The following is a 27,894-nucleotide window of genomic DNA, read 5'->3' on the forward strand; positions in this document are numbered from 1 at the left end:
TTTCGGAACCGAGCTGATCTAAGCAGCTAACACTTTGACTCCAAGATGTCGCACGATGGCAAACAAAAGGTACTGACTTAAAAAACAAAACTAAAAAATCTTTTTATTTATCTATTGAAAACTTTGTTAAATCGTGAGAGTGCTTATAAAAAAGCCACCTGCTCTCATCTTTCAAATTTGTTTTGAATATCCTACGTCATCAAATGAAAGTAAACTGTAGTTTCTGCAATTAGATTGGAGCAGTGGTTTTTAACTTCCTTCAACAATGCGCCTCTTGTGAAATATTTCTTTATAGAATAGAATAGAATAGAATAGAATAGAATAGAATAGAATAGAATAGAGTAGAATAGAATAGAATAGGTCTTCATTGTCATCCATAACAACAATATGGATCTTTGAGTACTTCATAAAATGTTTTCGATTAAAATGGTCTTCATTGTCATTTGATATACGCCCTAAACGAACGCACAAAACTGTGAAAACATATCTTGCTAGAATTTTGTGTTTATTTCTCTTTTTGTAGTTGTCAAATAAAACTGAAAAACTATATACTATTGCACGAAACTGAGAAAAATGTATGTATATATATATATATATATATATATATATATATATATATATATATATATATATATATATATATATATATATATATATATATATATATATATATATATATATATATACATATATACATATATTATTAATTTACATGTATGTATACATAAAGAACGAGATAGTTCGTAAATTGAATTTGTTCGTAAGTTGCTTCAGTGCTATATTTTATATGTTTAAGGGTTGTATAAGTAACCTGTATCGTTTTGTACTAAACATAAACATTTCATAAAATAATATGCTCTATAAAGATAAATAAAGTTGAGTTTAACTTACTTTCGTAAGATACGCTTCAAGAGGTCCTCCTCCGTGGTAAAAAGTGGCCGAAAAAAAGCAATTCAACCATTTTCTCAACCGCATCAAGCTTTCTTATTCCACTTTCATTTCAAACGAAAAGGCTCACCTCTTCTTTACACTTTACACCTACCATATTGAATGGATGCACGAGATATTAACAGTAAAAATGTCAAAGTTCTTAGCACGCTAGAGATACAGTACACGTAGAATGTTTACACACGGACTAAGAAGAGAAAGCGGATTTGTTCTTCAGGGTGGATGCTGGGTGACCTCTCACAGCACCACGCAGCGGAAAGAATCACTACATTACTGTACTGTACTCTGAACAAGGTGCACACAATACAAAATCTAACTTACAGCAATGTCCGGATATTTTTTGCCATCCCGAAAAAAGAGATCGTATATACCGCTTTACGTAAGTCAAATTGTCGTAAGTAGGGGAGCGTCTGTGTATACATCTTGTGAATTATATATATATATATATATATATATATATATATATATAGATGGTAGTGTGCCCGCTTTAAGACTGGGAGGTCGCTGGTTCGCGCCTCGACCCAGACATACCTAATTGGTATAATGGCGGCGCCCTCTGGCTGCGGCTGCATCGACTCGCTACAACGGGTCAGGTGTATCGACATTTCGTTCTGTGTACATTGTTACAAAGAATGACAATACAAAGGAAATTATTATTATTATTATTATTATTTTATATATATATATATATATATATATATATATATATATATATATATATATATATATATATATATATATATATATATATAGTGGTAAAAAAATACCTTCATTCATTAAAAAAAAACAATATTGATTTAAAAAAAAAGCAAAAATACATGAACTATTATAGAAACATGCATTTTTAAAAAATATTCGTGGGTCGAGAAATCTTTTATATATACATTTTTTCAATGATTGAAGTTTTTACCATTAAGCGGCACTGAATATTGCACAGTGTCATTTTAAGTAGGAATTATTATTAGTATATTTTGAAAGATTTTATTTTTTCCAATATAAATTTCGAATTAAATGAGAAAAATAATCCTTTGAATTAGCAAAATGTACCAAGTGGTAGGTTGAACAACTTTGCTTATTTTAATAATGATTTTCTTTCAGAAAAGAGTTCTTAACTCCTCCAGGGTCAAAACTGACTGCAGAAAGGGCCAACAATATATTCAATTTTATATTTTCGTTTCATTAATTTTAATTCTTTTTTTTTTTTTTTTTTTGCGAAAACGTAAGTCAATGGAGTGCCTTTACCTGCCCGATTTGAAAACCACTGGATTAAAGGATTTGCACGCCACACGAAAGGGCCGACGGCGGAGGTATTTCATTTCCAGAGAGGCGCTAATTCGACCAAATGTGCCTCAACTTTCCCACAAAACCGTAAAAGTAAAAGTGCGTCTGATTTGTGTATTCCAGAGTAGTTCTTTAACACTGGTGCTGATGGTAGCTTCTGCAGCTGTTGGAGGAACTCTTCAGTATGGATACAACCTGGCTATCATGAATGCGCCCACTACTGTGAGTTGACTGAATCATTAGGAAAAACGAAACCAAAAAAATATTTACTGTGTCAAGAAGAGATCTGCAAGTTCGAGAGCGTTCTCCATTCGGGCCCCGGTGCTGTGGAATGCTCTTCCCCCTGAGATTCCATCTACAACCTCAGTGGAACTGTTTAAATCTAAGCTTAAAATACACTTCTATTCCATAGCATATGAATAACCTATATTTTATGTTGGCAGCATCTGTGTATTATTTGTTATTGCAACATCCATTGCAGCCTGGTCATACTGGAAGGGGGATTACCTCATGTGTGGTCCCTTCTCAAGGATTCTTCATTTTCCTAATGCTGAGGTTTTTTTAGTTTTTCTTTGCCCTGCCCTCCTGTAGGTTTAAGATCAGGGGATGATGTAATAATAGTCTGTAGTTTGCAATAGCCTGTGCATCCCTTTGAGACTCCTTGTGATTAAGGGCTATACAAATAAACTTGATTTGACTTGACTACGTCGACCCATAAGGTATACGTTTGCTGTATTCATCTATAAAAATAATTGTGCAGGTCTGCATTGCATCATCACAACAAAAGCAAATTTCGCCTACTCATTATGATGCAACAGAAAAATAAAACACTAAGAACATGGCACTCTGTTCCACGAATACCCTGTGTCATTCAAATGGTCGTATTTTGTTTACTTTTTGTTATTGTTGCAGCTTCTCAAGTCAATCATTAGTTTGAAGTGACACCAATGTTTTTTTCTATCTTTGGACCAGTAAAGTGAATGAGGTGTGTGAAAGTTGAAAATGTGTTTTTTTTAGTGGTTGTTTTTTTTTCATTCCCTCCGGTCTAAATAATAGTCATTGTAATATGTGTTACTATGTATTTTAAACCCCCAGTAGTTTAAATTTCAAACACAGCAATTGGAATAATATCGCGTTTGTGCTATGTTAGTTATAAGGCACCCATTTTAATACAACAGAAGCAGGAGGCCATTTTGTCACTTGCTGCCGCCTCAGAATTCTATCATAGTCACTCTGAGCTCAGGTAACTAGCAGTCACGACCAATGTTCCCTCTAATTTTCCACAGGTCTGAGCGTTCACACAAAGTCGGTGAGCAACGCTTGAAACAACAGTGAGCAACAGCAATCCCAAGTGTGGCAACTAAGTCATTATCAAACATGTCCAAAACTTGACATCACATTACATTTTGCTGAGTTTCCGGCAATGCAAAATTATTTTTTTCTTTTGAATGAAGTGACTCATGTACTATTGCAAAGGTTGTACGGCCTACAAACGTCGTTTGTTCTTACAATTCTTCACAAGATATCCATTTCTTTTTATTTCCTGATATATTTTGTCGCATAATATTAACATTTTTGGGGGCTTATTTAGTCGGTTGTAAGATACAGAACTGTACTCAATCACATTTTTTTAGTGGAAGTACAATGTTGGCAACAAGATTCACTTGATATAATTGGAAATTATTTGAATGCAACATAAACTTTTTCTTCATTTTTCCATGTTTTTTTTCCATTTTTTTTTTAATTCCTTTAAAAAAATCTCATTGTGTTTATTTTTTCCGAACTGTTACTTTTTTCTTTTTGTTCTCTATTTACTTTTTTCCAACATTTCTTTCTTTTCTTTTTTCTGGCTTTTTTCTAAATTTGTCATTCTTTTTTTCTCTACCTTTTGTTTCTTTTTTTCTCAGCTTTTCACTACTTTTTCATTTTGGTATTTTTTTCTTTTTTGTTCTATTCCCCCCTTCCTTTAAGTCATTTTGTGCATAATTTTACATAATATTTGGTCATGTTGGGATTAAAGAAGCAAAAACAACCTCAAGAGCCGTTTGGGACCCGAAAGAGCCGGTTGCTTTTAGTGAGTCGAGCCGAAGAAGCCGGTTCTCGACAAACTCTAATAACTTTACTCAACTTCGTTCTACTACGACTCGACTTTAAAATACCGCATTTAGGACACAACGTCAGGGGAACCTGTGTATTTTTACCTTCATGCACTTTAACTTTGACTTAAGTCGCTTCTTAATTAATAATTTTGAGCCCCCATTTTTGTGCGCTGGCTAGATTTTCTTGTGGGCTGAGAATGTGCGAGCAGTGCGCAATTGCGCACCAAGCAGCTTAGAGGGAACACTGGTCACGACTTACCCGTTTTTGCAAATTAGGCTGGAGTTGGTTGGTAACTTGTGATATATTCATTCAACAATTGCAAGTGGCAAAAATCGTCACCACCATGGACGATTAAAACAGTTGATTACAAAGCTTTATTTTGATATGTTTAACATAAAGAAATTGGAGTAGATTGAAGAATACTATTAGAGTATAAATCCAAAAGATCAACCCTCGAGGTACAGTTTATTGTAACTGCTGGTAGCCACAAAATTAATGAAATTAAACATCCACAGGAAGAAAGTCTATCTCTCAAAGTGCTTGGCTTTAACGGATTTTATCGAAAATAAACAACACATTTTGCCTCTGGTGTCATCAGGTTTGCTCAGAAATCAAATACATATATGTATATACATATATATATATATATATATATATATATATATATATATATATATATATATATATATATATATATATATATATATATATATATATATATATATATATATATATATATATATATATATATATATATATATATATACACAAAATCTTAACCCAATATGGCCCACAACTCATAAAGCTCCCCCACTCCTGCTCTATCCTAACCTAAAATAATTGCTTTGAAGTGCTAATCTTGTCCCCAGTTTCTCTTACTGTCAATCAATAATTTTTACTCCCGGCCTCGCTCCGCTGCACACATTTTAAACCCAATGCTCCTCGGAAAGTTTGCCCATCCCTGTCCACGCCCAACACAAAAGTAGTGCTTTGGTGCTACTTTATTTCCCAGTGTGCCTTACTGTCAATCAATATCTTTTAAATCCTGGCCCTCCTCTTCTGCCGACATTTTAAACCCAATGCTAGTTGGAAAGTTTGCCCATTCCTGTCCCAGCTTAACCCAAATGTAGTGCTTTGGTGCTATTTTTGTCCCCAGTGTCCCTTAATGACAATCAATGTCTTTCAACTCCCAGCCCCGCTCTTCTGCCAACATTCTAAACCCAATGCTTTTTGAAAAGTTTGCCGATCCTTTTGCTAGCCTAACCCAAAGTAGTGCTTTGGTGCCCCGTTGGTCCCAGAGTCCATGTATGGGTCTCAAACTGGCAGCCCGTGGGCCTATTGCACACCCTGGAATGATAGCTTGAGGCCCATGCCTTAATATGACATTTTTAAGTAAGATTGATTTATTCTTAAGGCAGCACGGTGCGGCAGTGTTGTGTGCGGCACAGTTCTGAGGTCATAAGATCGATCCCTCCTGTGTGGAGTTTGCGTGTTTTCCCCGTGCTTGTGTGAGTTTCCTCCGGGCACTCCAGTTTCCTCCCACATTTAAAAAAACATGCATGTCAGGTTAATTGGCCGGTCAAATTGTCCTTAGCTGTTAATGAGCTAGTGAGTTGTCTGTCTCTGTGTGCCCTCCCACTGGCTGGCAACCAGTTCAGGGTGTCCCCTGCCCACTGCCCGAAGATAGCTGGAATCGGCTCCAGCACCCCCGCGACCCTACTAAGGATAAAGGATGGATGGATTTATTCTTAAAATAATACTCTTTTTAGATATTATTTCGTGTAGAAAATATACTTTATTACCTAGTTATTTGCTGAAATATTGTTGTATTTATTACTCACATATTCATTTTCTTACTATTTCTTATAGTCTACTTATTTCTTATGATTTAATTTATAGAGAAGGTTGTAGTATTCTTATCTTTTGGAAAACCCAATTTGGCCCCACCTCACCCCGACCTTAGCTCGGCCATCCCCCAGGAAAATTGAGTTTGGGGGGGAAAAAATGATTATTGGCAATTAAGATGTTGATCAATTATTTGTTTTCTTGCTGGCCATGCTTCCCACCAAATTATTTAACCCAATGTGGCCCGCGGCTCACAAAGCTTTCCGACCCATGTTATATACGCTCAGTTATATTTGATTTTGCAACAACCGCATTGCACACACATAGCATGGTTCAATTCCCTGACAATGCTGTGACAGTTAAATTGAAGTTCTGTTTAATCTACGTCTTTGTGGATGTAAAGCAGAGCAAATGGTTAATGAATGTCTGCTTCACTGACCTCGTTTGGCCTCCGGAGTCAAAAAGTGTGACGGGCTGCCGTATCTGACTTCTCCTTGCAGTTCATTCAAACTTTCATCAACGAGACCTTTGTGGAGCGTTGGGCCCTCCAGCTGGAGAACTACCAAGTCACTCTTGTGTGGACCATCATCGTTTCCATCTTCTCACTAGGCGGCTTGGTGGGGGCAGTCATGGCGGGGCCTATGTCTATTCGTTTTGGGAGGTAGAAATCCAGATGCAATACATGCCTTTTCATTTTTTGACACTTTAGTTACATGAGTAATGAGCCCTGATTTATGGAGGACCAATTTTGCCGAAATAAATGTATGAATACCTATAAATACATTTCATATAGATAAATGAACACATGCTATGAATTCCAGACAAGAGAACACACACTATGAATTCCAGACGGGAAAACACACCTGATTAAAAGCCGCATGCTCAGATTTTAGAGCGAAACTCAATTTTGTCTTTGAACTAGTGGCACCGGAACCCAGTTTTTGTTAAAGTAAAATTGTGTGATAAAGTGTTTGTTACAATGGCGGCAAAGAAGGTTCGTCAATCTGTTCTACGTAAATATACAACTTATGTCTAGGACCAGAACAGGATCAGGACACAAACGCATGACATTACTCACACAAGCCTTTTATTTTACGGGAGTTGGGGAGACATGCACGTTAGACAGCAGATTGGCGTGAAATGTTAGGAAGCCAGAGGCCGACGAGATCGATACCAATTGCCCGAGTTGATACGGACAGGACGGGACAGACAGGATAGATAATGAAACAGGATATCAAAAATACACAGGACAAACTAGACAGGATCGTAAACTGAAGAACATTATAAACAGGACAAAAATGGACGGAAACAAAACTGGAAACCGAAATTAAACAGGACAAAATAAACGGGAACCATACTGGACAGGAAATACCAACAGTAACAGGACCAAGTCAAAACCCACGTCTTGCGGGCCAGAAGTTCGTTGACAGACTGATAGACGGAGAGTGAAAACACTGAACTTAAATAGAAGGAAAGCCAATCTGCCACATGGGCAGGCCAATTGGGCGCCATGGTAACCGTGACAACTTGGACGGCAAGACACAGGCAGAAAAGGGGTGGGGCAACTGTTTAACCAATCAGAATGCAGAACACAAGTACCAAAACAACAAAAAGTAAATTGCTATACTGCAAGGGATTACTGTTATTTTACATATATGTCATTACCGGTTTGAATGGATGCATGACTGCATTGCTTTTTAATGTCAAAGTTTCCTTTTTTCACTTTGTCTTATTTGCAAGGAAAAAATGCCTTCTGCTGAACAACGTTTTCCTCCTGAGTGGTTCACTCTTGGCTTTAACAAGTCGTGCTGCCGGCTCCGTTGAGATGATCATCTTGTCGCGCATCCTCATTGGGATCAATGCAGGTACGTTAGTCAGCTTCAGGTCGACAAACGAAGGATGACGACTGTATCGGCTTCTGACCCTTTCACAGGAATCAGCATGAACGTGCAGCCGATGTATTTTGGGGAATGTGCTCCAAAGCATCAGAGGGGGGCCGTGTCCTTGTCTTCAGCCGTTTTTACATCCTTTGGAGTTGTGTTAGGACAAGTGGTAGGACTCAGGTAAGGATTTGGTACAGGAAGGATGAAAGAGGTGTTGGGTTAGAGCAGGCGAAGTGAACCCTGGTCCAAGAGTTTTAGGCACAATCCCATTAGTTCTTCTTTCACCAACTCAACTTGTCTTCATTACCTTTCTTCTCCCTCTTCTACTTCTTTGGTAAGGGCAAGAAAACAGTTCCTAAGAATTGATAACATTGACCATAACATCACTCTAAGCTGCGCTCATTGTGACGTAACATATACAACAATTTTTATTTTTTCTGGGCTGGTGAGTTTTTTTCTTTTAATTTTAGTCACTTCAAAACAGTAACATTGAAACTTTGTCCAGCCCCTTTCCCTCCTTCAAAACACTTCATTTACTCAGCAAGCTCTAATAACTATTATTAGAGGAGGAGGGAAAGGTGAAAAAATAGGCATGAGTCAAGACCCAGGTTCCCTACTCAAGTCATTGAGAACGGATATTCGGAGTAAATAAAATAAAATGTATCATAAAGTGAGTAATGTAAAGATATGAAGAGTCAATCTTCTCTTTCCAGAGAGATTTTGGGCAGTGAATGGTGCTGGCATTATCTTCTTGCCAGTAACGCTGTTCCTGGCTTGATTCAGCTCCTGAGCCTTCCCTGGTTCCCGGAAAGCCCCAGATACTTACTCATCGACAGGGGGGACAAGGAGGCCTGTCTCAATGGTGAGCAAGTCGCCAAAAAATAGCCCTAAAATCTGGGGTAGAGAACCCAGGTCCTTGAGAGCCATAGTTCAGTTTTTGACATCTTCAACACAGCTGCATCAAAGAATCTAGAACTTTTATAAAGGCCTTTTTTCAATCAAACAACTGCTTTAAAGGCATGAGAAATAGGAAGAACTATGGCTCTCAAAAACCAGTATTACCTTCCTTTTCCATAAATGAACGTCTATAACTGTCAATAACAGTGAATTTGTCAACACAAATGATGTCTTTAGCCCTCATTATCAGCAAAAAGGCAAACATTCAATCCGGCATGCTTTCCACTCCTCAGCGCTCCGTCGGCTACGAGGCTGCGAGGTCCAGAGCAACGAACTGGCCGAGATCCTGCAGGAGCAAGCAGAAACCAAAGGCATGAGGCCAAGAGGACCTTGGGAGCTCTTCCGTGACCGTAACGTGCGGTGGCAACTCATCACCGTCATGGTCATCAGCAGTGCCATGCAACTTTGCGGCAACGATTCGGTATGACGGCAATAAGCATAGAACGCTGTTCCTGACACTGACATGCTGGATCGGATGTTGTGGCTGAGGTATCCTAATGAGCTATCCGGCAAGTTGATTGGAAATTTGAGAGGGTCAACTGCAGGGTTTTGTGTTTCCAAATTAAAAATGTATGCTTGTCAAGGCGCGTAAACATGTGAATGACATACTGTTACCACCGATAAACATGAACTTAGCCTTCTAATTGTGATCGCCGCTTCTTGGATTCATCCTTTTTAACCGCAAACCTCTTTGAAATTTGAAGTAGTATGCAGTGTGCATCTGGCTATGGATCAGTTGTGTCCAAACTGTTCGGAAAGAGTAAGCTGAAATTGTGTGAGGGCCGATTTTTCAGCCTGGCATTCTTTGAACAGTGTTTAACAAATTCAACCTCCCTGAAAGGTTTGCAGTGCTTGGCGATCAGCGTCGCGACTTCATAGCTCGCCTTTGTAGCTCTCCTTTGTAGCTCTCCTTTGTAGGTTTTTTATTTGTTTCGCAAGATCTTTGCCTTTTGACATTATGTTATTTGAAAACAGCCGTAGTCTCTGACAAATTAGGCAGACGCAGTTGTTTCAGATTTCAGTAGACAAATATTCCAATTTCCTCTTGTCCTGGAAGAGGCAGCCCTCACAGTCAGCTTTCCTTTTTTTAATTAACAGTTGAAAATGGATTTGCCTTAAATTCTCACAGAAAGCCAATGGCAAGGTGATCAAAGTGCTACTGGTGAAATTGTGATTTTTTTCAAAATATTTTTTACTGGAGTCAGTCATACTGGCGGGGAACATATTATTATCTCTATGACAGAAGCCGCGGACCAGTAAAAATGTGATCACGGGCTGTTACTAGCCCCGGGCCCGACTTTGAACATACCTGATATAGACTCTAAAACTCACTGGTATGTAACATACACAAAAGTGTTACTAATCTCACTGATACATGTATAGATTAGTAGACACAAATAATAAAGAGAGAAGTCATCAATACATTTTGAGTGGGCAAGGAGAACAGTAGAGGTCTTTACAAAAAAACTCAAGACCCGACCATTCCAACTTGTTCTAAAGGTCTTGAGCCTTTGATTTTTATTAAATCTCCTAGGTTACTTTGGCTGCAGAATGCCAATAGCGGCGTGTCTCCACACACCTGAAGCTCTTTCTAGCGGCGGGCGCGGTACTTAGCCCTCCTTCGAGTTTGTTTCGTCGCATCTTTTGGGATCACCATACAAAATAGCATCAACCATATAGTTAGATAGCGATTACGAATACAGTATCTACCAATGCGCTAAAAGAAAATGCAAATTGGTGGTACATCAATCTACTCGTGTCATTCTATGAGCCAGCTACCCACCCATCGAGAGCCATTTCCTTTAGAGGCGCTGTTTTTTTCTTGTCATGCTTATTTGTATAGCCCTTAATCACAAGAAGTACCAAAGGGCTGTACAGACTAAAGTATATTATTGCACCATCCCCTGATCTAAAGCCTACATGAGGGCAAGGAAAAACTCAAAAACCTCAACATGAAGAAAATAAGGAAACCTTGAGAAGGGACTGCACATGAGGTAATCCCCCTTCTAGGATGACCAGGCTATAGAATACAAGTGTGTTTTAAGCCTGGATGTAAACATTTCCACTGAGTTTGCGGATTTAATCTCAGAGGATAAATAGGCAAAATGTTTATATGTAGTGCTTAGAGACTGGCCTAAGTTATAATAATAGTGGAATGAAAAATAGTGTATAGTAACTATAGTGAACTGAGTCACGACCGGTGACTAGAAATTCCTCGGCCACGAGATGCTTTCCGCTGAACTGCATGCCTGATGGGTTTATAGACGAGAGTATTAACTTATTTACGTAATAAACTTAGAAAGGGCAGACTGAAAGCCGTGTTGTTGTACCCCTTACAGATCTACTTCTATGCATCCTATGTTTTCAAAGAGGCCGGGATCTCCAGCGAGCAAGTCCAGTATGTCACCATCGGCACGGGCACGTGCGAATTCTCGGCCTGCATCATGTGTGTGAGTTAAGTCGCTTACGTAACTGCAGCTCAGTGCAAGAGCTCGTCTCAGGTTTCGCCGCTTGGGATTTCGCACACTGAAAAGGTGCGTGATGTGTCCGTTGCAGAACCTGCTGATCGAGCGCAAGGGTCGCAGGTTCATGCTGATGGGAGGTTTCATCCTCATGACGGTCTGGGCTGTTGTTTTTACCTTCGCGCTGTCTTTGGAGGTACTCGCCTTTCTTCTCAAGGCCTTGGAGTTACGTAACTGTGTGTGTGGTGGATCTCATGCAAAGTATACACCCCTGTTCAAATATCAATAACAAAAGCATCAAAAAGGATGATCACTGGATAAGGTTTTCACACCACCAGTAAGGCCTGTGATCTCATCTCATCTCATCTCATTAGCTGCACCGCTTATCCTCAGTAGGGTCGCGGGGGTGCTGGAGCCCATCCTAGCAATCATCGGGCAGTGGGCAGGGGACACCCTGAACTGGTTGCCAGCCAATCGCAGGGCACACAGGGACAGACAACTCGCTCGCTCATTCACACCTAGGGACAATTTGGACCAGCCACCTGAAATGCATGTCTTTGGAATGTGGGAGGAAACCGGAGTGCCCGGAGGAAACCCACGCAAGCACGGGGAGAACATACAAACTCCGCACAGTAAGTCCGGTAGCTGGATTTGAACCCACACAGGAGGTTCCCAAGACCTTAGAACTGTGCCGCACACGCGCTAACCGCTGCGCCGCCGTGCTGCCCCAAGGCCTGGGATACTCTTAAGAAAAAGGAAAGAAGAGAGATCGTGGCTGCAAAATTGTGCACACTCTGACAACATGATCAGAAGTTCAGAACTAACCGATCAAAATTAAACTGTTAAATTGTATTTAAATTTCTATGATCTTAAATTAAGTTCAGTTCTGCCTGAGGCTTTTCTGCCAATTTGCAGGGCTCAGACTAGATTTTTTTCATAAATCCTTCCGATTTCACTGAGGCCCCACAGGAGTAACAAACCAATGTGTACTTCCGCTCTGTATATCCTCTTCAACATTCGCTCCTCATCCATCCTCTCCATGTGTCCAAACCATCCGAGTACTCTCTTATCCACACGCTTGCTCAGTTCCACGACTACTCCAGTTTTGTCTCTCACAATTTAATTTCTCAATCTATCCAATCTTGTCACTCCTAACATACTCCTCATACACTTCATCTCAAAAACATTTAATTTCCTTCTCAAATCTGCGTTCAGGCTCCAAGTCTCTGCACCGTACAACACAGTCGGCACAAACACACTCTCATATAGTCCCCTCTTAACATCCAACCAGAATAATTTAGTTTTACCCATCTATCAACTCTTTAATGCTAGTAATAACTTAATATCGTACAGTCATCAATAATGACAATAATAACAACCTCGTATTTGAAGAGGGGTGTGTATACTTATGTAATGACACGTAGAATATCCTATGTTTACACTGTTTTGTTTTTAAACGTTGTAAACATTGTGTGCTCTGTGATATCAGCACCTATTCTCCTGGATGCCTTACCTTAGCATGGGTTGTATCTTCACGTACATCCTCAGCTTCGGAATGGGACCAGGTCAGTGGAAATAGACACCAAAATGAATCATTTTTGTATTTGTTTTGTATTTGTCTAATATCCTGTGACCGCACACAGCGGGCGTGACCGGAGTCCTGCCCACGGAGATCTTCAACCAAACGGCTCGGCCGGCGGCTTACGTGATTGCCGGTTCCATGATCTGGATCAACCTCTTCATTGTCGGAATGATTTTTCCGTTTCTTGTGGTGGGTACATGTGTCACGATTCAATAATCCTTCTCTGTATCGCGGATTGCTTTTGTGGTTCGGTATTAGCGGATTTTTAGCGTGCATTGTGTTCTGCATTCTGATTGGCTAAACAGTCACCCCGCCCCTTTTCTGCCTGTGTCTGTCTGAGCATCAATAACATATGTAAAACAACTTGATGAACCTACATTGCATACGCGCATATCCTTATCAATTTCAAGTTTCTCTAAAAGCCACTATATCAACAAAACGGTCCGGACCGAAATAAGCACCTGCGTCTGGGCCCAGAAGGCAGCGGAAGAAAAAGTTGGACTTCTTGACACGCTAAAGCAAATGGTTCAAACTCATGGCCTGCAGGCCAAACGTGGCCTGTGAGACAATGCTGAGAAGCACAAGAGAAAAATGGGTGTCAAAAAATGATGTGCACTTTTAAACTTGTTCACTGGATATCAACTAAGCCAGGCGCCACTCGCAAAGCACCCACTGTAAATGTATTTGCTGACTACCATTAATCAAACAGAGAATATTTAGGAAGCCCATCCTGTCCTTATTTGACCTAAAATACAAGTCAGATAGGTGCTTTTAAGGCAAAAAAAACAAGTTTAAAGAAGCTTTTGTTCCTTTCTATAACAGATATGAAACCTAGCAGCAAAGTTCCCATAATCAGGTAAACATCTTCATAAAAAAATGAAGAGCAGAAAGACTCTCAAATAATTAAATCAATCATTTACATGGGTGTATGTGGCGCTGCCACGAGCGGCTGCCTTTTCCAGCAGCTGCCCAACTGTTTTATTGTCTGCTGCTCCTATCTTCGGTGTTTTTTCTTCCCGTTTTGACAACTACACTATGGATTACTTCTATCCTATGGACATGGGTTTTAACGCACAAGAAATGCGTGTATTTCAACTCCTTGCCCTGAGGAATTCTCGTGCCGGCGTGATGAAGGGGCCCATGGTGGAAGAAAAGCCGAAGCTAGCGAAGCGGCTAGCGGCGTTATAAGTCTTCGGTACCATCCGTAATCATGGTAAATGCGAACTCACGACCAAATAGGATCATCGAGTGCTTTTTGAAAACATCGAAGCGCACAGGGAGCGCAGTTGCTGTGTTTTGCGGAAACGTGGCTCACGTTTAGCATTCCGGACGCTAACGTGTAGCCACCCGGAGCCACCTGGAGAAATCCGGCTTCAACGTCGCTAAACAGAGACATGAAAGCCGGGGGGAATCGGAGAGGAGGCGGACTTGCTAACACGAGGTGGTGTATCCCTGGATTTTCACAAAGAAAAGATTTCCATCTGCCGCAGGAATGTCGAACTTTTGGACTGGCGTGACGTCATCCACTCCGCTACAAGCACCCTCGGGCATCATGTTAATCTGTTAATAAACAACGGGGTAGACTGCTGGAAGTGTGAATTTCCCTACGGGGATGAATAAAGTATATATCTATCTATCTATCTATCTATGTATGCAATTTTTGTCACTTTCTAGTCTGCATGAGTTTCCCAGGGTTAGATAAACAGTAAGTAAGTAAATTGTTGTTTTTCGAATGCACAGTTGATAAACAATAAAATACATTAAATATGAGTTAATTAAATAAATATTGAGGAAAAAAAAAAACACAATCCTTATTTTATAATCAAATCTTACATCCTTGAATCATAATTTAATCGTCAGCCTCCGAAAAGACCACCAGCCCATCAGCTAAGGCACACTTTTCATTTCATTAATTTTCAAGTCCGGCCACCGTGCAAATGTTTGTCTACCATGTAGGCCCCTGTGCTAAAATGAAATTTACACCCCTATGCTAAAGAAAGATAAAAGCAGTTTTCCATAACATCCACATGATGGTGGCACAATATCCTTAGAGGTAATGTCCTGACATCGTTTCCGCCCCTTAGTGAAATGTAGTACAGCAGCAAGATTAATTTTAGATCTATAAATTGACAATTCACGGATCCCCTAGGGTTGTAAGGGCACCACTTCTTGTGGTGTGTCTTAGGCAAGTACAGCCTGGCAGCGCCCATCCTTTACTAGGTCGGTTTGTTTGAGTAAGGGTTTGCTCCCTTACATGAAACAGATATAGTACACCTGGTTTCCAGAGTTACCTGGGGCAGGGAAGCCGACTCAGATACAGCGGCTTCATCATCACGTCGCCATTGTCTTTCAGTGTAAAGCGTCTTCCCGCTCTCCGGTGGTGAGCTGGACCTCTGCATTGACGGGATGCCGTGTGACAATACTGATACAAGTACAGAAGTTATTTGTAGAAAAAAAAGGAAAACGTTTTTGAACCTTCCTTTTATCTGTTAAACAAATGATTGACTGTAAATATGGTTTGTTCTGTGGTTTCAATGTATAATAGAATATTTGATGAATGAATTAGGGTTTCTTCTTTGCGGATTTTGACTACCACGAGTCGTTTTTAGAACGTGGCCCAGTGGAAAATGAGGGATTAAGGAATATTTGTCATTTATGTGTTTTGTCTTGCAGGGTTCGATGCGGCAGTTTTGTTTTGTGCCTTTCGGGACCGTGTGTCTGCTCTCTGCCGTGTACGTTGGCCTGGTCCTACCGGAGACTAAGGGCAAATCGTTATCAGCCATCACCAGCGAGTTTCACAAACTCAACTTCAAAAATCAGACGGAGGCGCCTAACAGTCGTATTCAGTATCAGCTCGGGGAAGTCAGCGCGTCCACTGCCTTATAGACTCCTTACTGTGTTTGTGAACAAGTGTGACATAGCCAAGCTGCGCATGCATTGTTGAGGCAAAATGGCAGAATTTATATCAGTTTATAGAAGGTGATCAACAGAAAATTGTTGTAGAGTGTAGATGGCAACGTCTCAAATAAGCGCAAAGTGCGCAAGCAGCAAGATAGCGAGATTATTTGTTGTGATAGAAATCAACCACAAAAACATCGATTGTGGGAGCCATTTTGTAGAGCTTTTTTGTGTGACTTTTTCACCTCGCATACAACAACGGTCCATAGGGGCTAAGTAACAAGTAAAATACATTTTTATGCTAACAAGTTTAATGGACGAAAATAGAAGCTTAGGTGTCCGGCCCATATTAACAGTAGCATAATTCTCACGTATATTAATCTTAAGATTTGACCCACCTCAAATACACGTTGTTGGGATCAATGAAAATAAAAACGAAAATAATTCAATAAATATTGACAATATAATAATGTGTTATATTTGATAAAATCCACATTTAATAATATATTAATAACAATATCAAGAATGTTATTATTATGGTTATAATGACATTTATTATTGCTATTGCTATTATTATAAAAGATTCATCAGTGTTAGCAAACTTACAGTCTATAGGCGGCATTGGTAACAAACACTTTTCACAATTCCCAAACTTACATTACTTACACTTACTAAGGCATTCAGGTAAATCAAAACCAGATTGCCATGATGACTTACCAGATATGAAATGGGCACCGCAAACGCAGTCATTCTTAATGATGTCCTCGTTCCAGTCAATGTTTTTAATGGCTTGCAACCACAGGCTACTAGAGTGTTTCTTAAAGGCCTGTTTGCTTTGCAATGGTGAAGAATTTGTGTTCCTTAAAATTGCAATTTGTAAAACCGGGACACACAACAGCTCGGAATGTTGTTTTTCTAAATTGCGACTCTAAAAACGCAATTCGGTGGACAAATCTTCCCTTGCTCTATTCAAACTCGTACTCCCGTTGTTTATGCTCAACAATGCCTACTACTCTTGTGATCCTGTTGCCACTGCAACCAGCGTTCGTGTAACAAATGTACAGTCTGTTTTCTATGTTTACTTATATGCACTTTGATAAGTGATTCCAATGCTACAAATATCCCGTGTTCAGCTATACTGTGGAGTTATTTATCATGCAAAATCATGAATATCCTGTGTTGTATAAGATTATAAATTGACAAATCAGAATTTCACTGAGTATACTTTCTGTAAATAATAGTGATCATATCTTATTTTATATGAAAATTCTTATCACTGGGAAACATATATATATATACAAAACAATACTATAATTGGAAAACAAACATTTTGGACCAAATAATAGGAATTGGATGATTTTATTACTCGACAAAATTGAGTGATGTTCCATTTTAATGACAAATCATACGAGCTTATTTGCACACCTTTTAAATGTTTATTTATCTTGTAAAGTCTTCTTTGTGTTTTCAACAACAAAAGCCGACTAAATCAATTGTTTTTGCAGTCTCTTTTAACATTTATTATGACATAAAAGCAAATCAAATGTAAAAAGATTCTTGAATGTGAATGCGAAGTAACTGGTAACATCAGAGACTACCAGTTAAACTGCTTAGTTTGTGCATGAGCGGTTAGAACATACTAAAATCGTAATGAATTGATCAGGCTGTATAATTCTTTGCATTTGATTCCATTTAACGTTTTGTCGTCTTTGATAATTGACCACCAGATGTCACTGTTTTGTGTGGTGCAGGGGTCAACATCCCAAAATATTGAGCCACATTGGACCCAAAAATATGTCTGAAACGGCACAAAAAATATTATATACAACTATTATCATGTAAGCCTATAAGGAAAAAAATTGAACGATAATTATTAAATCATAACATTGTGCATTTTTACAATACTTGTAATCTGAGAAATGTATACTTGTTTTACATAACATGAGGCTTACCTAAAGGGAGCTAGCATGCTTGAAAAGTATGGAAATAAGGAAATGACTGAGTTTCAAAAGTCTGCACACCCTGATAAATGTTCATACCTAACAAAATGCTTCCAAGTGTCTTGAAGGGACATTTAGCACCTTCTAGTGGTTAAAAAAAAATTATATTTTAATACATGCTTAATACGTGCTGATATCACAGAGCACACAATGTTTACGACGTTTAAAAACAAAACAGTGTAAACATAGGATATTCCACATGTCATTGCATAAGTATACACACCCCTCGACATTAATTTGAAAAACATATGCAAAAATATGTTTGTTATCATGTAAATGTGCATATTTTTAATGATTTGAAGGTCGAGAAATTTTGTATTTATTTTACATTGGTCCCACCTATGAGATTCCATCTGCAACCTCAGTGGAACTGAGTAAATCTAGGCCTTAAACACACTTCTATTCTGTAGCATACGAATGACCTATATTTTATGTTGGCAGTAGCTGTATATTATTTGTTATTGCAACATCCATTGCAGCCTAGTCATCCTGGTAGGGGGATTACCCCATGTGCGGCCCCTTCTCAAGGTTTCTTCATTTTAGTCATGTTGCGGTTTTTGAGTTTTTCCTTGCCCTCATGTAGGTTTTAGATCATGGGATGATTTAATAATAGTCTGTAGTTTGCAATAGTTTGTGGTCTGTGCAGCTCTTTGAGACTCCTTGTGATTAAGGGATATACAAATAAACATGACTGGACCTAGAGCTAGCTGACACCATTGTCCGCCATCTTGCTGCTACGGGTCCCCCCCACCCAAAAAATGAGCAAGAAAAATGAGAAAAATATTTGCGGTTTGATCACCGAGTCTCCATAGTTTGTGTTCTTTCTTGTGCTTTGTAACACTTGTTTTTGATTGCACTACACAAAAAAGCGATACCAAGTGGTCAAATATTACACAGTGTCCCTTTAAGAGAATGCAAAAAAACAAAAGAAGTACAAATGTCAAAGGCTTTTCCATTGCAATTTATTGGGTCCGTGTCTTTCCAAGAGAGAATCAATAACAGAGTACAAAAACAAAAATTGATACTGTAGAAAAGTATGCTGCTTACACTGAAAGAAGTCCAAAACGTTATAACAAATCATGTAGCGCACATGTTTGAAAACCTTTGTTCTTTTTTTGTATGCGTATTCTGTTTCGCGTGTGACAATAAAGCAATACAGAGTCAAGATACTGTACATTTTCTAAAAAATAAAAAAGTTCCAATGCAGGTCACGGCACAATTCTCCAAAAGACCCTTTTTTTGAAATCCACCGCTGTGCACAATCAGTACGTGGAAGGCACTTTGCAACGGACCAGAAATAAAGAAGCCAGACATATTTTCAAGAGCCGAAAGAGAGAAACGTATTTCACAGCTGAGTACCAATGCGAGTGAAGCGAATTCACTTTTTTCAAAAAACACAAGCAGAGAAAATTGAGATTGCAAGAAAATCGAAAAGTCATGAAAAAGCGCTGTGGTTGATTGACAGTCAGCCAGATATCGAACATAACTTAACTGCACGGCGGTACAACGAACCAAACCAAAATATGCACTTATGTACAGGTCCACCAACAACAAACCTTGTTTGTTGCTTCAAATAATTATATATCTTGATAGATTGTGCATATGAATGGTATATACACTTGATACAACTCACTATATAATTAATTATAAATAATATGGATACAGTCAAATGTAGGAGACGACACGAAAATGCTGGTCGAGAGGAAAAAAAGAGTTTAAAAATATTCCTTGTTCAACGTAAATTCTGTCAGAACATAACAGCAAATTACTAAAAAACCTTGCCACATTTACAGAAATATTTGCTCGCTTTAAGGTTTTTAAGGGAAAAAACAAAATAAAAACATTTTCTCCTATTTTCCTTATTTTAGTAAATAGACAATCAAACACGAGAAAATGTATCTCTTCTTCATTAGAACACTTAGCTCCTTTTAAGGATTGCATTATACTACAGAAAACCATATATATAATACAGTGAGCAATATGATCTAAATGAATGTTTTCAATTTTTTTGTTTTACGAAAAAAAAATAATACTCAAACACTATTCTCCAATACAGTTGTTCTCGACATCTTTCCTGCTTTAGTTAACAAAAATTCTACATGATTTGCCATACAAGATAGCTTTGCTTATTTTCGGTTTTTTTATCTTATCTTACAAGGGAAATAAATAAAAAACTATGAAAAAGCAGGAAGTTGATGATTGAAATGAGCCACATTAACATATTTTTTTATACTTGATTAATTTTTTTAAATAGAAAAAAATATATAACATGACAAACAAATGTTCCCGTTTTCCTTATCTAGTTAAATTAAAATCCAACCTGAGAAAATGGATCTTACATTTGCCGTAAGAGAATTCAACTCATTTTAGGTTGTTTTAATATTGAAATCGTAAAAAATAAAGTACAATGAGCGTCATAACCAAGATTGGAAAATCATTTTTTTTTTCAATTTAAAGATTGTTTAACGAACAATAAGAAAAAAATATATTCAAACACAACGATTCTCCATTTTTTAATCCAAGTAAAAATAATCCTTGAAAAAAATTTATTTGCAATAACATTTTACGGATTAGTTTTATCTTCTTATATTTGTTTGGTAAAAATAAGAAAACGTCTCTTCCCTTAACATTTTCCAAAATAAGAACATGTGAGATTTTCGTAAACAAAAAAATTCAAATGCTAAAATTGAATAGTCGATCAAGATAATTTTGCTCACTTTGGAAGGTTTTTTAGCCTATTTTGCTAGGAAAAAAAATTAAGAAAGAAGTAAATTAAGGAAATTGATACTAAAATGGAGACACATTTACAGAAATATATGCTCGATTTAACACAAAGAACAAAATGTTTCCCCCGTTTTCCTCATCTTAGTAAAATTACAATATAAGTTGAGATAATGTATCACTTAGTTACAGTAAATGCTATCAGAAAATTTAGCTAATTTTAATACTTGTTCTGAATATTTTAAAATTGAAAATGTAAAAAATATAGTACAGAGAACAAAATAATCTAAATTTGCACATTATTTTTCCAATTTAAAGATTTTTAACAAAATAAATAGACAAAAATGTGCTTGGACACAACCATTATTCATTTTTCTTATCCAAGTGGGAAATTATTCTTAAAAAAAATTCCAATATCAATTCATGGATTATTTTCATTTACGTATTATTTTAAACTTGGTAAAAATGAAAAAACATTTACATTTTTTTTTACCCAAAACAAAAAGATCGCCTAATATTTGTAAAATTATCCGACATTTTCCCCGTTTTCGTAAACATAAAATTCATATGATAATAATTTGCCGTACAAGATAAATTCTTGGTGGTTATTTAACTCTACAAAAGAAATATGTTTAAAATAAAGAAAAATAAGATAATTGATTCTTTAATTGAGCAAAGTTTTCAGTCAATGGTGCAAGATTTTTCTGCAGTGTACCTCTCCAGGAATGTAGCAAACACAATCACAAACACACATCTCATTTAACATAACTTAAAGGTCAAAATTAAGAATAAAACATTTACCCACACAAACAAAAGAGCCCACAAAATTGAGGGCTTAAATAAGTTAATAAAATAGAATCTACATCTTATATAATATATAACGCTAATCTACCTGGCCTTGGTCCCCTTTTAGCGGATAATGAAACACAAAATTTCAGAACCTAATCGTTCATGGTGCGCTTTCATTCGGTTGTTTTATGACCTCCGCCCTGAAACAAAATTGCATCCTCTATAATTTCAGGCGGGAAAAACTATGCAACCGTATTTTTTTTAAATAAAAAAAAATTTCAATTTAAATGCAAACTTAAAAGTGCCTTTGAACTTTTGTTCGGTTACGGTGCTTCGCTTTTTTCGCCGATGTCGGAATAGCGGAGATTTTTGTGATTGATTGGTTACCCCCGTTGAGAAAAACAATCCACAGAGTCATTTAAAACTCTTGGGGGGAAACAAATTGTTAATCTCATTTGAGCATGGCATTACTGACATCTTTTTTTAGAAAAAGACTAAAAACTGTTACATGTTAAGGACAATTTCAAATTTATTTAGTCTTCAATTCGTTTTCGAAATCACCAATTATTCAGTATTGATAACGTAATGAGTTAGTCGCAACAATCGCTAATTAGAGAATCATGAAGTGTAGCATTTTTTCCGTGTGATAGTGGCCTTACTGTTTACAGAACTCTCATGCGTTAGTGGCCTTACCAACATGGGATGAATTTGTAGGAATCAAGAACTTGTATACTACCAATGACGACTAAAGACGTTGAAAATGGATTCTGCATTTAGTGCCATTGACTGATTTAGACGTCAATAGTCCACTTAAGGAGGGTGGCTAAGAAGGAACTCTCAATGAGTGAAGCAAGGTTTAGTTTTGTTGGAAATTCATCAAATGTTTTTCATTTTGATACTAATGACAATTACAAGTTTTATAAGTCTGTTTTAAATTTGGTGCGATTGACAGCTTTTGATGTCAACCCTTCATTTTCTATTTAAGTAGATTCAAGAACGGCTTTAGTGGGCCATTATCGCATGCCAACAGTTATTTAGGATATGAATAATTCTAATATCGAAAAGGTAGTCAAAAGTGAGTCACTGAAATGTTCTTCCTATCTCCCATGCGTAAATAAAATAACTGAAAGAAAATCCAGTAGCGCTGTTTTTCCATGAAGTTAACAAAATAGCTCAAACGGGGTCAGATCTACTACCTGGATCAATTTGTTCGTACCCTCAGATATTTTTAACAAAAAACAACCCGTTTTCGGGTATTTAAACAAAATCAAGTAGAATCAACCAATTTTATGAGGTTAAATTAAAATAACTGATTTATTATCTTCACAACGGCTGTTTTGGTGGTTGTTTTATTTAGAATTATTTATATTTTTCAATGCAACCCTATTTTCGAAACAAGACGATTCATTTTTCTGGTGAGATTATTTTAAACAATTGATGTAGTTTTAGGGTGTTATTGCAGACAAGCGACATTAGGAGGGGTTTAGAAAAAAAGCACAATATTTAAGGGTTGTTCTGTAAATGGCAGTCAAATTTTGGGAGGGTTTGAAACAAAATGAAACATTTAAAAAAAACATCTTAACAAGACCACCCATTATGGAGTGTTATTACAACAGCCTTGGGGGTAGTTATAAACCAGTAAGGGCTTTGAAGGATTTAAAACCAAACAACCAATTTCTTGTATCCTTTTGGAAAACGTGGTTAATTTTTTTTAACTTGTCAAATAAATGTCATGATGTAATATGGGTTAAAAAAATGACCACGCTCTTTCGGGTTGTTTTAAACAAGATTACATTTTTTTCGATTGCTATTTACATTTGATTGTATGACCCAATAATTTTTAGGTAGAATAAACCAGATGTTTTTTGTGGTTAAATTAATATAACCCATTTCTTATCTTCACAATGACCCAATTTTTGGTGGCTATTTTATTTAGATGTTTTGATTTTGTAGGTGCAAGACCATTTTTGATAAGACAAGATTTAGGGGAGCTTTAAATACAGTGACTCGTTTTTGGGTGGGACGATTTAAACATATTACCTACTTTTTATGGCATTGTTGAGGGCAAAGAATTGTGAGGAGGTTAGGAAAGAATATATTATTTTCTTGGGCTTTTAAACAAAGTGACTACATTTTAAGGTAATTCAAGACAAACCTTTTTTGGGGGTTGTTTTTTAAAAAAATCTAGGGTTTTTTTTGGTTGGTTGTGCGACCTCATTATATTTTTCTTGTTGTATAGAATGACACAAATTTGTTTTTATTTGTTTAGGGTCGTTCAAATGTACAATTTTAGCATTGTTTGGGCAAAAGATCCAAGGAAACTAGTTTTGGGGTGTTGTTGCATACAAGCAGCATAATTGTAATATGTTTAGAACAAAATTAACAAGTTTTGATGGTTGTTTTGTACGGGATAGTCAACTTTTAAGGGGTTTAAAACAAGTAGGTTATTCAAAACGACACACTTTTTTTCTGGGGGATGTGTTACCTCATATTTTTGTTGTTGTATAGAATGACACAATTTAGTTTTTGTTTTATACAAGTTGAGGAAACGTTTAGGGTTGTATAACGGCTCAATTTTCGGGGTTGTTAGTGCAAAAGATCCAGGAAAGCTATTAAATTCAGTAGAGCATAGGTCCACTCTTGTGACGCACCCAATTTTAGCGTGTGTTGATTTATCTCGTTGGAAAACGCGCGAGAAAGCGGAAAGAAAAATATAATTCAAAAAGATTCTGTTCACGTCTTACCATTAGAAACGCTGTGTCACACGTTCCGTAAAGTAAAAAAGTAGGAATCATATGGCAGTCTGGCAAAAAAGTATACACATTAAGCAAGAGAAGTAGTCTTGAGGCAACGTTATGGAGGCGCAAGTCACTTCCCTCCAAAGTCCATCCCGCTGTGACCCGCATCGGCGTCCACCAGCGATGATGCAAAAGCCGATTGGACGATCTGGAAGCCGAAAGACTCCAGCAGGGACATGCTCTGCTGCGGCGAAAAGGGGGTCAGTTCGCTCAAGCTGGACCCGGTCTGAGCTCTGGTTTTGTGTACTCTGTGCTGGTGTTTCCTGAGGTAGGACTTTGTCCGGAAAGCCTGACCACAGATGCCGCAGTTGAATTTCTTCTCGGGGTCTGTCTTGTTTTTGGAGTCTGTGGCCCCCACCGAGCTTCCGTTGCAGGCCAGCGAGGGCAAATCCAGATCCGGCCTGTCCGGTTTGTGAGAAGATTTCATGTCGTCACAGTTGGAAAGTTCCCCGTATGAAGGGTCCGATTCTTCAGATTCCAGGTGAGGGCATTTTTCGCCGTTTTCCTGCCCGTCTAAGGTAAAAAGAGAGGGAACCGAGGGTGGGATTAAAGGAAATGGATTTTAAACAGACAGACATCAAGCGGGACTTTTTTCCAATCCATCAAGAAAATTAGAATCAGTCCATTCTTTTCAGAATTTGTCATTCAGTTTCCAAAATTGTGCACCTGTGAACTGTTTTTATTTTTCTTTAATAGTCAGTCACCAAATGTGGCTGGAACCTGGTTGACTAAAGCATCAGAACTTTTTTAATGCTATGATGTTTAGTATGCAATATATATTAGTTGGTCCATTGGTAAACAGCAGTTTTGCTGAAAATCAATAAGATTTTAAAACTATGTTGTTTATAAGATTAGTTTCCCGAAAAGCCCAGTAAATGAGCCATCAAACTGCACCTCACATTGGCTGGTCAAGACCTACAACAAAATGTGGCCTATTGCAACAGAACAGAAACCATGCAAACATATTAGCTATCAGCATACACTTGTGGAGTCCAAAAGCTGGAATGAAAATGTTCTTTTTAAGGCATTAGACTTTAACGAACCCAAAAGAGGGATTGTTGCAATATTGAAATGTGTCACTAGAAATCTATCCATCATTTTATGATTTCTTTATTTATAACTTCTTTATTATTTCATTCTTTTAATCATAATGAATTTACTTAATTTGTTAATTTACAATTGTAAGGCTTTTCCATTGTTTCAGTTGTTTTTTATTTTGTAGTAGGACGAGGCCTGGGCATGTCATATCAGTTCCCAGTTTGAACAGAGACACTTCTTTGCAGTGGAAAATTCCACTCTTTTAGTTTCGTTTTAATCCTAGTACAAAAGTAGTGGTCAACCTACAAGCTATTGTCCTGTAGCTCAGTTGTGCCAAGAAGTTTCAGTGATAGTAATTCTTCAAAGAAACTACTCATCTCTACTCCAAATATTATTTTACCACTCTCACAACACGGATGTAAACAAAACACAGAGGAAGAAAACTGCACTCCTTCTTCAAGCCTCATATATTGTAGTACCAGCAATAGAAAACTCATGATTCAGATCTCTTTTTTTTGTGAACCACAAAACTAAGCTGTAATTGAAAATAAATAAGATTAGGAAACGGGCAGCCAAAAAATGTAAAGCAAGATTCTGTTGGTCATTTCAGTGACAGGTTTCACTTTTTGGCCACAAATATGGATACAGTTTGAATCGCTACTAAATTCATATTCGTGCAGAGACTGCACCCATCACCTTCTGGATGGTACTGACCTGCACCAGGTCCATGGATTGGGAAAGCAGGCACCCCAACTGAGCGACACTCCCAAAAATACGGGGTCCCGCCCGGCTTCCCTACCAGCAGCTCAGGTTGCGGGCCCAAGGCCGGGGGGCCCGACTGGGGGGGAACTTGATGTCCGGGTAGCCCGTGAAAGCGAGCCCCTGCATCAGGCGGGGACAGTACCAGCGGCCGACTGGCGTCTAAAAACACCAGCCATCCAGAATAGGAAAAAAAACACACCACAAGCCAGCAGACACCACAGAGATGGAATTACTTTCTCGAGGGTTAGCGTTTTCCTTTCACAAAAACACTTCCAAAAAGCTTAAAAAACACCATTCAACCGTGAGCCAACGTCTACATTAGATCCACCGCCTCGGGATTGGCAAAACTCGCATCCCATAATGAACATGCACATGCTGGCATCATGCTATAGGACGTGCTCACTTATTGATGCAGCAAATAACTCTTCTATATTGTCCTCATTTCATTTCATTTCGTTTTCCATAGAGATTCCGCACTGGAGATGAATAATTATTTTCTGTTCAACTTTCACTGTGATGAAATAGTTTGATGAATTGGTTGATTTGTGTTGTCATGGCTTGCTATGACTACAGTGTTTCATGAGCATTTTTAGGATAACAATGTATGCACACAGCAGCACAGTGGTTAGTGCATGTGCGGCACAGTTCTGACATCATGAGATCAAACCTTCCTGTGTGGAGTTTGCATGTTCTCCCCGTGCTTGCGTGGGTCTCTTCCGGGCACTCCGGTTTCCTCCCACATCCCAAAAACATGCATGTCAGGTTAATTGGCCGGTCCAAATTGACCCTATGTGTGAATGAGCGAGTGCGTTGTATGTCCCTGTGTGCCCTGCGACTGGCTGGCAACCAGTTCAGGGTGTCCCATGCCCACTGCCCGGGATAGCTGGGACGGACTCCAGCACACCCGTGACCCTACTGAGGATAAGCGGTACAGGTGGATGGATGTATGTACACAGTTTTCTTTTGGAGGTTTTTTTCATGTAACTTCAAAATAATCCTAACTTTATTTATTGGGAAAAATGTGACCCATTGGAGCGATATATCATGCAGGCCAAAATGTGTCTTTGAGCAATGCTTGTGAGTGAAATTGAGAAATGATCCCAAAAATGTCCAAGATGATTTTGTCATTTCAATACATTTCATTTATAACAGTGTCTATGTGCAGGAACATTTTTTTCAATAATGCAACTGTAATGTTTTTTTGACATGAATAAGTAATACATTCTGAGTTATTTTACATGGAGTATTAACTTTAATTATGTCATTCAGTTAAATTTAGTTACATTTATAAGGTACATCAGGCCTTTCGAAAACAATCAGCTTGACAGCCACTGGTATACTGGACTGTCTCAGAAAATTAGAATATTGTGATAAAGTTCTTTATTTTCTGTAATGCAATTAAAAAAACAAAAATGTCATACATTCTGGATTCATTACACATCAACTGAACTATTTCAAGCCTTTTATTATTTGAATATTGCTGATTTTGGCTTACAGCTGAAAAAAACTCAAAAATCCTATCTCAAAATATTAGAATACTTCCTCAGACCAAGTAAAAAAAATAATTTTATAACAGCAAAACTAAATCAAACATTTGAAAATGTCCATTGATGCACTCAGTACTTGGTTGGGAATCCTTTTGCACGGATTACTGCATCAATCCGGCGTGGCATGGAGGCAATCAGCCTGTGGCATTGCTGAGGTGTTATTGATGCCCAGGATGCTTCGATAGCGGCCTTCAGCTCATTTGCATTTGTAGGTCTGGTGTCTTTCATCTTCTTCTTAACTATACCCCACAAATTCTCAATGGGGTTCAGGTCAGGGGAATTA

At 38.0% G+C, this 27,894-nt stretch overlaps 2 protein-coding genes across 5 annotated transcripts in view; one reads left to right on the forward strand and one right to left on the reverse strand.

The window, feature by feature from the left end:
- Positions 1–19,121, forward strand: slc2a11a (solute carrier family 2 member 11a). 3 transcript variants are annotated; one of them, XM_088338185.1, is made up of 12 exons: positions 1–69; positions 2,353–2,451; positions 6,675–6,835; positions 7,915–8,039; positions 8,108–8,237; positions 8,771–8,919; positions 9,248–9,435; positions 11,354–11,464; positions 11,571–11,672; positions 12,966–13,041; positions 13,120–13,247; positions 15,732–19,121. In XM_088338185.1, exons 1-12 carry the CDS (start codon positions 46–48, stop codon positions 15,942–15,944), a joined length of 1,506 nt encoding a protein of 501 aa, XP_088194311.1. In that variant the 5' UTR covers positions 1–45; the 3' UTR covers positions 15,945–19,121. The 3 variants fall into 3 exon arrangements, with proteins under 3 accessions (XP_088194311.1, XP_088194314.1, XP_088194313.1); XM_088338188.1 differs by lacking the exon at positions 2,353–2,451 and having other exon boundaries at positions 10–69; XM_088338187.1 differs by lacking the exons at positions 1–69; positions 2,353–2,451 and adding an exon at positions 2,581–2,784.
- Positions 18,897–27,894, reverse strand: part of patz1 (POZ/BTB and AT hook containing zinc finger 1) — a 25,923-nt gene continuing 16,925 nt past the window's right edge. The window contains exons 5-6 of one of the 2 annotated variants that reach the window (XM_088338183.1): positions 26,017–26,223; positions 18,897–24,777 (exon numbers count right to left, since the gene is read on the reverse strand). In XM_088338183.1, the coding sequence (XP_088194309.1) occupies positions 24,335–24,777; positions 26,017–26,223 (650 nt within the window). In that variant the 3' untranslated portion in view covers positions 18,897–24,334. The remainder of the gene's footprint in view (positions 24,778–26,016; positions 26,224–27,894) is intronic. The other variant, XM_088338184.1, reaches the window with a different exon arrangement.

Source organism: Urocampus carinirostris, chromosome 6 (genome assembly GCF_059441175.1).
Source record: "Urocampus carinirostris isolate Australia breed hairy pipefish chromosome 6, RoL_Ucar_1.0, whole genome shotgun sequence".
Lineage (NCBI taxonomy): Eukaryota > Metazoa > Chordata > Actinopteri > Syngnathiformes > Syngnathidae > Urocampus > Urocampus carinirostris.

What these genes read in the sequence shown, in the direction of transcription:
- slc2a11a (XM_088338185.1), top strand. Translation starts at nt 46, where the DNA reads ATGTCGCACGATGGCAAACAAAAG. An exon ending in TCTCGGCCTGCATCATGTGT is followed by an intron (nt 11,465 to 11,570) that starts GTGAGTTAAGTC and finishes TGTCCGTTGCAG; the next exon opens with AACCTGCTGATCGAGCGCAA. An exon ending in CAGCTTCGGAATGGGACCAG is followed by an intron (nt 13,042 to 13,119) that starts GTCAGTGGAAAT and finishes GACCGCACACAG; the next exon opens with CGGGCGTGACCGGAGTCCTG.